The 12,056-nt window shown below is 47.2% G+C and overlaps 2 protein-coding genes across 2 annotated transcripts in view; one reads left to right on the top strand and one right to left on the bottom strand.

Moving 5' to 3' along the window:
- The window catches only part of RHOA (ras homolog family member A), a 24,154-nt gene extending 18,534 nt beyond the window's left edge, over positions 1-5,620 (bottom strand). Inside the window, exon 1 of the mRNA XM_065075040.1 lies at positions 5,462-5,620. The gene's annotated coding sequence lies outside the window, so the exon portion shown is untranslated. The remainder of the gene's footprint in view (positions 1-5,461) is intronic.
- LOC110363556 (bcl-2-binding component 3, isoforms 3/4-like) lies at positions 5,259-11,405 on the top strand. The gene is made up of 4 exons (XM_065074807.1): positions 5,259-5,974; positions 8,767-9,033; positions 9,316-9,412; positions 10,284-11,405. The coding sequence occupies exons 1-4, from the start codon at positions 5,259-5,261 to the stop codon at positions 10,299-10,301; spliced, it is 1,098 nt and encodes a 365-aa protein (XP_064930879.1). The 3' UTR covers positions 10,302-11,405.
- Positions 11,406-12,056: the final 651 nt, after the last annotated feature.

Raw genomic sequence — 12,056 nt, forward strand, 5'->3', positions numbered from 1 at the left:
CAAAACAATTTGTGTGTGCAGTCTGTGGTGTCTGTACAGACTGCAGGAGAGGCACCATTGGTGTTGATCTAGATCAGACTGAGCTCAGTCATGTCTCTGCCAAACTGGAGGGTTCAAATCGTTTTAAGCATCCCTTCTATGGAATTCATTCCTTACCCCGATCATTCTTCTCAGCCTCTTCTTTGCTTTTCCAGTTGCACTGTATCTCAAAGTCCATCTTCCTTTACACAAACCCATGGCAATCAGTGTGCTAAGAACTGAGAGCCATGATGCTATCCCCTCTTTTCTTCTTTATTCCTTTCCCCAAAGCCCCTCACCTGTGCTCATATGATCACTGTTGAACATTAAACTCACATTTTCATAGAATTATGACAAGCTATTCCTCCTAAGTGGCAATAATTAACTTTTACCCCATCATTGCATAAAAAAAGCTAAGATACATACCCCCCCACCCCCCCTTGTATTTATTTGGCACAAATTTCATTCAACATTTCACTGCCTGTCATTCGGTCTCAGAAGGCTAAGATGCAATTCTCCCTAGTCAGCCCTTGTCTTTTCTTCCCTTACTACTCAACGCCTTTCTCACCAGACCATTTGTGAGTACACTGAACAGCAGAGGTGCAGCACAGATCCCTATTCTTCTCTTGTCCCAAACTTCCCTTCTCTGTGCTTGCCAAGTCATTCAAAAACTTCAGTAGATTTAATCAGCACTGTTTCCTTTGCAAAAGCCATGTTGACTTTCTCCCACCTTAAATTGTTGGTCCATCTGTTTACTTTCCTTTTTTTTTTTTTTAAATTTGTTTTTAAGAAGGGCACTGAACTCTGTAATATCCTGCTGAACTGCTGCCTTGCAAGCCATCTTCTACTTCCCTGGCTTCAAGGTATTAAGTAAAAAGTTACATAGCATAATTAATAATTCAGTCATTTCATCCCCGAGCTTCCTCTGGAACACTTCGGCAAGCACCATCTGGCCTTGGCATTTTGCAACTATATTTATCATTTTGCTCTAAAAACTTATTTGCTGACACTTCAAGCAGAGACAGATTGTCCAATGAGTCCTGTTCCCTATAAAGAGAATTTCTGGCATAGGAACCTCTTTGGACTCCTCCACAGTAAACAGGAATGCACATAAGTCATTTAACTTTCTACCGATGGCTTCATCATCAAATATTTCTTTCCCTTCTTCATCGTCTATTGGCCCTCTAGACTCCAACAACCTTCCTGCTTGGAAAAGAAATTTTTTTTGCTATTAGTATGATGTTGCTCAGAGCCTTTCTGGCAGTTCCTTATATTTTTCATTTAACTTGCTAGAGTTCACGTTCCTATTTATTTTTCTGGTCAACTTCATGACTTGAACCTTCTGAAGGCTGTGTTCTTATTTCTAATACTTTCTTTATCCCAAACGACATGCTCATTCTCATCTGTCAACATTCCACAGTATAATTTAAAATCTTCCCAACAACATCGTCAATTTCAAGCACAGAAGCCTAGTTCTGCTGTGGTTTACATGGAACCCTGCCTTTCCAAACAGCTTTTGGACTGAGGTTCAAAAAACCAGCCAATTCACTTTGTCAGGACCAAGTCAAGATCCTATTGTAAGAGGACCTTCTTATCTCGCACAACTTCAACTGAACAGAGGGTGAAGGTGAAAAACAAAGAGCCTCCAGGTGTAAAATATAAGAAAAATGAAACATTAGCGAAGAATGCAAACAGAGATAACTGGTACTTGGAGAGCTGCGAGTTTTTCAAACTAGTGATGCAGGCAAAGACAACCTTCTTTAAAGCTGTGAGGATGAGGAATCACTTTGTCCACATCCATACCTAGAGATCTGCTCCAAATGCGACAGTTCAATCAGTCAGCACATGGTCAGGAGAGACAGAACTACCTATTGTTGCAAAGCACTGCTAATTAACTGAGCAAAGAGACTGAATTAAGCCCTTTTTCTGATTAAAAACAACAACAAATGAAAACCCCCAAACTGTCAGAGCTCAAGGTAAAAGAAAGCCCGTGGGCACAGAGCCCAGTTTTGCTTGGTATACTAGTGACTCTCCATCCATTCCTTCTACCAGGGACCTTGGTCATGAAGACCGGTCAGAGAAGGACAGTGAACCTTGTTCTGATTAGTTTAATTAGGTGATTAACTTAGGAAGAACTTGCTGTTAGTTGTGCGTATGCAACAGTGGATAGCAAAGATTGTAACTAAAAGGTTGCCTATGGATATCTTAGTTCTTTTACTGTCCCAAGTGCCCTTCTCAAGTGAAAACATTGTGATAGGAAAAGGATAGAAGAGAGGATGTCCTGACACATCAGAGCTGCCCTACCAACCCCAATTATGCTTTTGTTCACAGATCAGAATGAGGTGAGAACAGAGATCATATCAAGGCTAGAAGGCACCCGGACACCCAACAGTGGTGTAAAATGGCTTAAAGCAATGATAACAAGCATACTGAAGACAGTCTTTGGGGATATTTGTGCTTATTTTTAAGATGATCCCAAAAGTAACAGGCAACTACTGCTTGCTACTCAGCTGCCTAGCTATTTATAACACCCCCTGTGACAGGAGAGAAATCCCACCAATACACAAGCAGCAGAGGATTTTCATGGTGCATCCAAGTGTGCACGTTTGCACAGCGGTATCTCTGGGACAGAAGGGGAGCTGCCATCAGGTGCATTTACTTCACGCAGCACTGTTCTGTATTACGGCGTTTCACCCTTATTACTTGTCTACTAGGACAAACTCATCATGAATCAATTTAAGATTTAAAGGGCATGCTGGCTCACCTTTATCGACATACTGACTTCCTCACACTCACTGATTAAACTTTTCCTCCCCATTAGCTGAACTGCATTTGAAGACAAGTTGTAAGAGAACAGAACAGTACATGAGAGCTTGAAAGGATGTGGAATAACACATAAGATAGATTACAATTCAGTGTAAAAGTGTCTGAGTGGAAGCTTGGAAAGAACCTAACGATATCAGAGCAGCAGGGAATAAAATATTACAGAGAGACTCAATGAGAAGATCCACAGGCTAGTGAGAAGGTTGTAGTCAAGGCTAGAAATTTCTAGGGCTGAGTGGAGAGCAGAGATGGCATAAGGACAAGCCAACAGGACTTGGGGCAACATTAATACATTGAGGGGAAAAAGATGAAGCGTAAAAAGTAGGAAAAACACAAGTTACGATTTAAAAATGCGTAAAGACAATGATATTTCCAAGCCCCTAACTATCAAATTGTTTTTATTTGGAATTTGCTTATCTGAAGAGCCATCGCTAGTCCTGCATCCTGGTGGCGGTTAAGATCATTTAGGATGTTTTTACTGTCAATTCCTGGCTCAGAGAACTCCCCGCCTCTGGCGCTCAGTTGCTGTGGCACTCGGCCAGAGCGTAAGTTTGGTGAACTAGGAGGGATAACATAATAGTTGCTCAGCTTAGCTCTCCGACTACATTTCTTTTGCCCCTTGTGTGAAGGTGCATTTATGTGTTGAGAAATTACTAAAAAAAAAAAAACCCAAACACATATTCTAGTGTTAAATGATACAAATCACCCATTAAAATTAATTTATGTCAAGCATTTATGCTGAATATGCTGTCAAGCATTCCAGTGAACTAATTAAAATGAAATAAGGCTAATGGCAACTTTTTTTTTTTTTTTTAAACATGCAACCTTGGTCCAAATCAGAGCCAAAATTAGCCTGCGTATTTGAAACAGAAATGCTAGTGTTGTGTAGCTGGAGATGTGGGTAAGGCCAGAACAGGGCAGGACGAGGGCACAGATGCACTAAAAGAGCCTTCAACAGAAAGAAAAAATTTTCACAAACAATCTTTTTAGGGAGGGAGACACTTCATATTTCCCTACTGAAAAAACAAATCCCCCATGAGGCTATTGAAGAGCCTAATAGTTTGAGCCACAAACAACATTTAGGACAAGTAAAACTAATTTTTGAGATTTCTGAGATAAAAAGAGAGTTATAAAAGCTTGTTTTTAGAAGACATGCACTGTCTTAAAAATCACACAAACAGCAGAATTGTTACCTAGCCTATGCTCTGGGGGGAAAAAAAGGCAACAACAAACCTAACATTCCCTAGGAAGGTCTTAGGATTTAGTTTTCTCCCAATCCTGCATCCCATACAGAAAGAGCATGTGGGAAGCGCTGCCTGTGAAGGGTTCCCTGCCACAAACAGGTGAACTGTACTAGGAGCGAAACAAAAGCTGGATATGAGGCAGCAAACTAAAAACAAACAACCCCCCATTCCAGATACCTCACAGAGACAGACTTCAAGGGATATCAAAGTAGGTACGGCATCATTTCGCTGGGGACAATACTTTTCCCCGAGTCTCTCTAATAACTTTAACTCTGTGAATCTGTAAAATTAGTTTTGCGGGGCTATTTTAGAGCCAAACACAACTGAAGTGGTCTCAAGGCTCCTCTTGCCCCTGAAGGAACGGGCTTCTTGGAAAAGAAGGTTTAGGCAGCAAATAATTTGAAGCTGGGCAATTTTCAGTCTAAGTAAGGTAAGGCTGTCGTGCCACATGAAGCTAAATGCGCTACCAGTTCATTTCAATCCCAAACTGAGCTCTTTGCTACACACTTGTCTGTGTGCCCTTGGCCTGCTGAGGCTGCACCGGCTTCGGCTGCCGGAAGAAAAAAAACCTAGCAAAACAAACCCAAAAAACCCACCAAAATTAAAAGTTTGCAGTTCTACTCCAAAAGGCTTTTTCTGGCCCAGCGGAAAGTTTAAACGCCACCAAGCCCCGGGAAGCGCTTCCGCAGGAGCTGCCGGCTCGGCCCGGCCCCGCGCAGCTGGCGGGACACGCGCGGAGCCCCGCATGCCCCACGCGCGAGGCGCGGCCGAGGCCCCGCTCACCCCCGGCCCCGCGCTCCGGCGTGGCGGCGCCTCCCGCGCGCCGGGGTGACGTCACCACAACAAGCTGCCAGTCAGCCGGGTCACCCCCACCGCCCGGTACCCACTCGTGTCACACCCCACAGTGGGGGAGGAGAGGGGGGCAGCAGCGCCTCCGCACCGCCCACGGCGGAGCTGGCGGGAGCGGGGTCCCCGCCGCGGCCCAGGCGCCGAGGGCCAGGCGAGGCGCGGGCGGCTCCAGCAGGGGAGCCCCTGGGGCCGCGCCCCAGCGCACCCGGCCCCCCCTTCCCGCTCCCGCCGCCCGGAAAAGGCCCCGTTAGTGGCCCCGGAAACTTGGGGGCTCTCAGGGGGGTGGCCGTGCCGCCGCATACGCCCTCCCCTTTTGTGCGCGCGATGCCGCCCGGACGCGGCGGCGAAAGGCCCGGCCCGGCCCGTCCGCCCCCGCCGGCAGGCCGCGGCGCGGGTTCCCGGCGGGGGCGGGCGGGCCCCACCCGGCGGCGGCGGCAGCGATGGCGGCGCCGAGAAAAGGGGGGAGGGGGAGAGCCGGTGAGATGCGCATTCCCCCACCCCAGGCAGCGGAGAGCCCCTCCCGGTACCTGCGGCCTGCGCTGGGTCTCGCTCCCGCCGCTTCCTGCTCCACAGGCCCGAGCTCGAGCAGCGGCGAACGGAAACGGGCGGGGCGGGGGCGTGCGCGCTCACCGGCCCGGCGCGACGCGGCGCTGCGCTCCCTCAGCCCGGCCCCGCCCGCCCCCGGACCGCGCGCGCGCGCGCCCCCGCCTGCCCGATGGCCAATCGGCGCGGCCGGGCGCGGGGGCTGCCGGGAAGCGGCGCTATAAAAGCCCGGGTGCTATTTACGCCGCGCGGGCTGTGTGGTTGTGTCTGTGTTCGGCGGCGGGTGCTGTGCCGGGTCCTAACGCCGCCGGCGCCCTCGCTTCAGGGCCTGGCGTACGTACCGAGGCCTTGTCTGGTGGAGTAGGGCTGAGAAAAGGTGCCTGTGATTCTCCTGCAGAGCTCCCTTCGTCCCAGGCGGTGCGAGGCCTGGGTAGGGCAGAGCCGAGCCAGCAGCCCTCAAGCCTTGCTGCTGTGCAGAACTCCCTCTTGCTGGGCAGGTGTGGTGGGGAGGTGGTGTATCTGGGTGCCCCGTTTTCCTATGAGCCTTTCAGCTGTGCCTGTTGAGGCTGGGAGTTGGTTCTGTATTTCCTCCAGTGGAGCCACTGAGCTCTGCACAGAAGCTGAGCTGGGGTGCTGGCAGGTGGTGTGAGAGAGACCTGGAAAGGTCAGACCTGGCACCACATTTTGCTGCCAGTATCATCTGAATATCACACTATTGATGTGCCTGGTGGCAAGGGTTGCCCTTGTTTTGGGATGCAAAACCTCCCAGTTGATGCAGTGCCTGCTTTATATCCCCTAGTGCAGGTCTGTGTGTCACCTGTTGTCTTGTTTCCCTCACTGCACACCTGAGAAGGTTCAAGAGGTGAAGCTGGCCTTAGGGTGACACGGAGTTCACACGTATGGAGGGGGTTGGTGACACACAGCCTCTGTATGGCTCTCAAAGTTCCCTTGTGCAACAGGCATGGAAGCCCTTAGCTGGCATTTGGGGGTAGCCTGGTTAATCCAGGTTCCCCTAAGGGAAACTGGGTGCTGTGCCAATCCTGGTATGTGATCCTGTTAGTAGGCGCCTCTTTTATTCCCTCCTCATTTGGCTGCATTTGCATTGCCAGCTAACTTTAGACTGACCTTTTTAGGGACCGCTCTCTGGTGTCTGTAGAGGAAGGAGCTGCTTAACCCCAACCCCTGGCAGTAAACAAGTCTCCAGGACTAGCTCTATTAAGCATTTTGAGGAAGCCGACTGTTTTTAATAGAGCAAACATTTGATTCAAACGGATAACTGGTTTGAATGCATACAGCTTGGTAGCGATTCTCAATGCGCAGTCAATGGTGTGTGCGCTCAGGAGGTCTTGTGATAGTTTGTCCTGTGCAGAGGTGTGTCTTCCTATACCTTTAACATTATAGGAACAATAAGACAGAAGTTCATTTGTCTGAAGTCAGTAGTGAAATCACCTGTGTGGTTTGGACACCAGCTTGGGGCTCTAACTACAAATCAGTCATTCCTAGGTCATATGGGCTTTTCAAAATATATTTTTTTTAATTCTTACTGTCTGATAGAGATCCTTGTGGTCTACTACTTGTTTTCATGCTCCAGTGGTAAGTTTGTCCTTTGTTTACAGAACAGTGTTGAGTGTTTCGATCACAGCGTGTGTGTGTGTTCCTCCTTCTAGCACAGTATCTCCTTGCCCGAGGGAGAGACCTCTCTGGATTTCAACGACTCTATGGCCCCAGGTCCTGTTCTGGCAGATGAGTCCTGTTCCTGCAGACATCATGTTAATAGAAGTGCTTCAGGAGATACTTTTTTCCAATTTGGTAAATGGGCAGCTTTTAATGGTTGAGAGCTTTGATTTTAATGAAGGTGGTAGCCAATGAGCTGTGCTACCAGCTAGGAGGATCCTCGGTCTAACTCGCCGTTAAACCACACAATTTCAAGGTGTCCATAGTGCTATCTTGCCATGTTCTCTTACCTCTGTCTCCTGTGCGTCATGGTTCAAAACAAAGTCTTCCTCCTGACTTTTATGTTCTGGTCAGGACACCCCTAGGTGTCAGCTTCGAGGACGCGGAGGTGGGGAGAGCAGCAGCTCTTCTTGGGTGACGTGCGGAAGCTTCATTTATGAGTTAGAGCAATATGTTTCAAAACAATTACTTTGGTCCTAACTGTAAGTTGTTGGGTTTTTTTTCCTTTCTCAATTTATTCTTTGCCAAGATAAGAGTCTATATGGGGAAAAAAGATTTCTTAAGTGATAGCAGTAGCAGCTAAAACATTCCAGAATGTATTTTGCAGATATATTTTATTGCGAAGATACCTTTTGAAATGAATTCCACTTAAGTCAGGCAGTCTCTCAAGTGTATTTACAGCTACCATAAACAACAATGAAAACTGAGAGAAAATAATAGAAAAAAGCAGCTGATAAGATTTCTTTTTTCTTGGAGAACATAACAAGGGTTATATTTTTAGTTAAGCTATACACTTGATTGAAGAGTGAACGGTTTCCATGCTAGGAAAGTATGAGAGCTTACTTTTAACACCACAGCATGACATTATTTAGCAGAAGTCCTGCCAAAACTTACCTGGCTCAAATGTTTTCTCTTTATTAATTGTACCATAATTTGCTTTTATAAGTTTTTTTTTCTAGATCCCATTCCCAGTTTCAGATGTGCTCACCAACATAACATGTTGGTATGTTCATGTTGTCATTGCTTTAGAACTATCAGCTAAGCAGTGTGAAGCATCTGTCCACCCCAGTAACAATGTATTTATAAGGTGGTGGTGTATGTGCTGTTTAAAAATAAAATCACCAACTATTTACTTTTCCAAGCTGATTTGGGTATCCAGCTCCTCTCAAAGCCAAGAACTTTTATCTGAACCCAGCCTGCTCAGACTTAGGAAGGATGAAAATTAGCAGGTCAAGCCACTCCAAACATGTTACGTGTCTTCCCAGGTTCCTCTTATGTGGCCTAGTTAAGCAAATGGGAACTCTCCCAATGGTGCCAGTGTTAAAAAAAAGGAAAAAGAAAAAAAAAAAGGTAAAACCAGCAGAGTCCAAAACAAAAGGACAGACCTATTTCTTCCATTTAGGACAACATGCTTCCCCTCTCCCAGTTTCTGCAGCATTTAGGCCAAGCACAGGCCTTGATGATGTTGGTGTTTGACCTGTCTCGTAGACAAAGAAGCCTGAAGGCCAAGTTGCCTGTCCAAAGTCCTAAAGGAAGTGGTGGCCTCACAAGCCAGTCCTTTAGTATCCTCTTTCCCTTTTGCTCTGGCAATTAACTCACTTATGTCTCTTCACAGGTGTTTTCTTGCAGATGGACCAATGGGCACTGTGTTAATCAGTGTTGCTGTCGTGATAGCCTTAATGACGGGGAGAACTCTGGTGCTCTGGATGGGGGATTCTCACAGAAGAAGGAACTGCCCTTCCTCGGGGACCAGGAAATGCAAAGCCTCTGATTTGCACAGGGGGAGCAGAAGCTCCAAAAAGCTGCTGACCTCTGTCAAACGCAGGCTCTTATCCACAGTGGGAGAAACGGAGTCTTGGAGTCCCAGCTTGGTGCAGCTGAGGTCTGTAGCACTGGCATGGGTTTGCTCTTGGCTAAGACACCTCCCAGGCGGCATTTGCCAGGAGCAGTGAGCTCCCTTGCGGGATGGCTGGAGGAGGAGGCAGCTCTTTGTTCCCTCCAAGAGAAACCTGGTACAGAAACCATCAAGGTCCAGAGGAGCAAAGGCCTTCCAAGAACAGGCTGGGTCCCAGCTGCTCCCCTTCCTCCCCAGCTGCAGCAAGCCTTCTTTAAAATCCTACAGCAAAGTGACCAGAGTTCTTTGTGTTCTGTATTTCCTGTTCAGCTGTGGGATCCTCCTGATCTCCTCATGTGAAGGTGATTCGCTACATGAACTGAAAGTTTATCATCTGGCTTTCCTACCCAGGAACATGCACCCAAAGGTCTGAACCTCTTGGAGACCCTGGCTGGCTCTTGGGCATGATGGCTTCAGACAGCAGTGACTTTCACAAGCTCATCTCTTAATCCTAGCCTGACCCACCTTCCTCTCTCCCACAAATAGGGCACAAGCAGCTGGTCATGGCTCTGAAAACCTTTCTTACATTTCACTTTCATTTTCTTATTGCTGCGAGTTATTTTTCTGCACGGTTCTTTTAACTTGTACTTCAGTTGAAAGCTGCTTTGAATTTCAAGTCACAATTGTTTAGCTTCTTTCACACCAACATAGCACCTTTGCTTTAAGTTCGTACATGGCATTCTACAGGCTTTAAGAGCACAGTTGTGTTATGGCAAGAAAATGCAATGAAAATAAAATTACCTTGTGGTATGTGCAGAGAGATTTAATTGAATTAAAAACTCCATCAGAAAACTCTACATTTGAACTTGATCGGGTTGAAGATGCCCCTGCTCATTGCAGGGGGTTAGACTGGGTGAGCTTTGAAGGTTCCTTCCAACCCAAACTGTTCTATGATGCTATGAAACTGAACAGAATGTATTGATACAACCTGATTCTGAAATATTTTCCACACCATTTTACCAGTATTTTAAAATCTGTTTGTCTGTTAAGTGCCTCCACCACCCCCCGATTCTGGTTTTATTTCAAGAACCAGCAAAAAAGCCCTTACGCTATTTGCTCCATTCCAGATACAACCTCTGCAGGTGGCACAAGTGTATAGCACACTCTGCTTATATCCCAGGCTGGCCTGTCAGCAGAGGGAACACAGCAGAAATAACATCCTGCTGGGACTAAATTTTCATATGTAATTTCAACCTGTCATTAACACTCAGTAAGACCACTATTTTTCTTGCATGCAGAAGGGAAGGACTAAGTGATACCTCCTCAGCGTGAATCACGCTGTGCCTGAGCAGCAAGGACAGACCTGCCCGTGACCTGCCAGAACCTGCAGTCCCGCCTGAGCAGGACAGATCCCCTGCTTTGCTCCCTTCCTGTGCTGTGCTGCTACGCCCTGGAGAAGCTAGATCCCAGGAGGACCCAAGCAGGACACCTGGCGTGTGCTTATACAGCTGGAAGGGGAAGTAAGTCCTGGCCATGCCCTGCTGTTGGCTGTAAGGCTCCCCAAAATAAGCTGCAGTGCAGCAGGATGAGAACTGAAGCCTGAGTAGCACTGAGTGTGCTTGGCTGGGATGTCCTGTACCACCTGTCTGCAGAATCTCCCTACCTATGTGTAAAAAATGAGAGAAAATGCCTAATATCCTCTGTTATTCAAGTCTCCTGTTCCAAGTGACGATAGGACAGATTTTTAGGCTGCATTTAGTGCTTTCTGACAGAGGAGGGAGCTGTCAGCTCACCATTGAACTGCTCTGCAAGCAGGGATGCCCACCTGCAAGCTGGTTAAGCTGTCTAGGTGGCCCACGGAAGGAAGATGTTAAGCCTGGCTTGCAGGAGGTGGATGCTAGCCTGAAAGTGCTTAAATGTTTTGCTTTAGTTGTATATATGGAGTGTTTTTGTGTCCCTGTACAATGAAAACCACAATTACTCCTTTGTGGGGACAGTGGGAGCAGCAGTCCTGAGAAGCTGTTTGGAGGTGGAATCTTTGGCTGTGGGCTCTGGTGCTTTTTGTTGCTGTAGCAATGCCCCCCTCTGCTGCCCCAAGAACCCCCAGAAAACTACAGCCAGTGCGACACCTTCCTGCTAATGGCATGAGACAGAGCACCCTCCTCTGTGTCTGAGCTATGCAAGCAGCCCTTTTATCTGGGATATCTGCCAGGCAGCAGAAACAGGCAAGAAATATCCAAGTTCTGAGGTTGACTCAAGCCAGCATGGACTGGTCTGAAGTGGAATAACAACCTCATCCCATTTGCCATTTCTCCTGGTACAACTCATCAGTAGCCTTCCTGCCTCAGCCAGTAGCAGTGTGACAAAATACGGCTTAATTACACCCTGAAATAAAAATATTTTCATTACATGTTGCTTTATGGCTGCATCCATCGTCTTCTGTCCAACTGCTCGTGGCGGAGCTCCAAGTGGGCTGAATCGCGCTGGTTTGGCAGGTGTGTGGTGGTGGTTGGTGTGTGCAGCTGGGCAGAATGGGGCTCTGAGTCAGAAGCTCCTGGTGACGTTGCTAAATTCAATTTGCCACAAAGATCTTTTTCTACTTTATACTGGAGCTCTCTTTATGCAGTCTTTTCTGCCTTCAGAAATATGGCTTAGACCCAATTCTTGCGAGTCATAGGCATTCATTCGTTAGCCGTTGGAAAAGGCAAGTAAGAAAAAGTGGTGGCCGTGTTACATGTTTGTGGACTGGTTTCCACCACACTTGTCTTCTGACAGCAGCTGAGTGATTGAAAGTCAAGGCAGCGTGTCTTCCTACCCAGGATATTGTGCTTTATTTCTCCAGCCGTGGAAATAATCCCTCTGTTAGATGACATAATTTTAAATTATCATAAAACCCTGAGCTGATGATTTAGGAGCACACACCATCCTCATTGTGGCTCTGATTCTGGTGTGTCACTTTGTGCCCAAAGAAGATGGATTTTGTTATTTGGCTAAGGCTAAATGAGGAGGGAATACCAAATGCCATATGAAATGCACTATTTTTTCAGCCCCAGTCAGTCCTCCAGATCCTG

This window comes from Columba livia, chromosome 10, assembly GCF_036013475.1.
Source record: "Columba livia isolate bColLiv1 breed racing homer chromosome 10, bColLiv1.pat.W.v2, whole genome shotgun sequence".
Classification (NCBI taxonomy): domain Eukaryota; kingdom Metazoa; phylum Chordata; class Aves; order Columbiformes; family Columbidae; genus Columba; species Columba livia.

Bases quoted from the DNA above. Each gene is read 5' to 3' on its own strand.
- LOC110363556 (XM_065074807.1), top strand. From the start codon at position 5,259: ATGCCGCCCGGACGCGGCGGCGAAAGGCCCGGCCCGGCCCGTCCGCCC. The intron at 5,975-8,766 runs GTGTGGTGGGGA...GTCTCTTCACAG, and splicing joins AACTCCCTCTTGCTGGGCAG to GTGTTTTCTTGCAGATGGAC. The intron at 9,034-9,315 runs GTCTGTAGCACT...TTTCCTGTTCAG, and splicing joins CCCAGCTTGGTGCAGCTGAG to CTGTGGGATCCTCCTGATCT.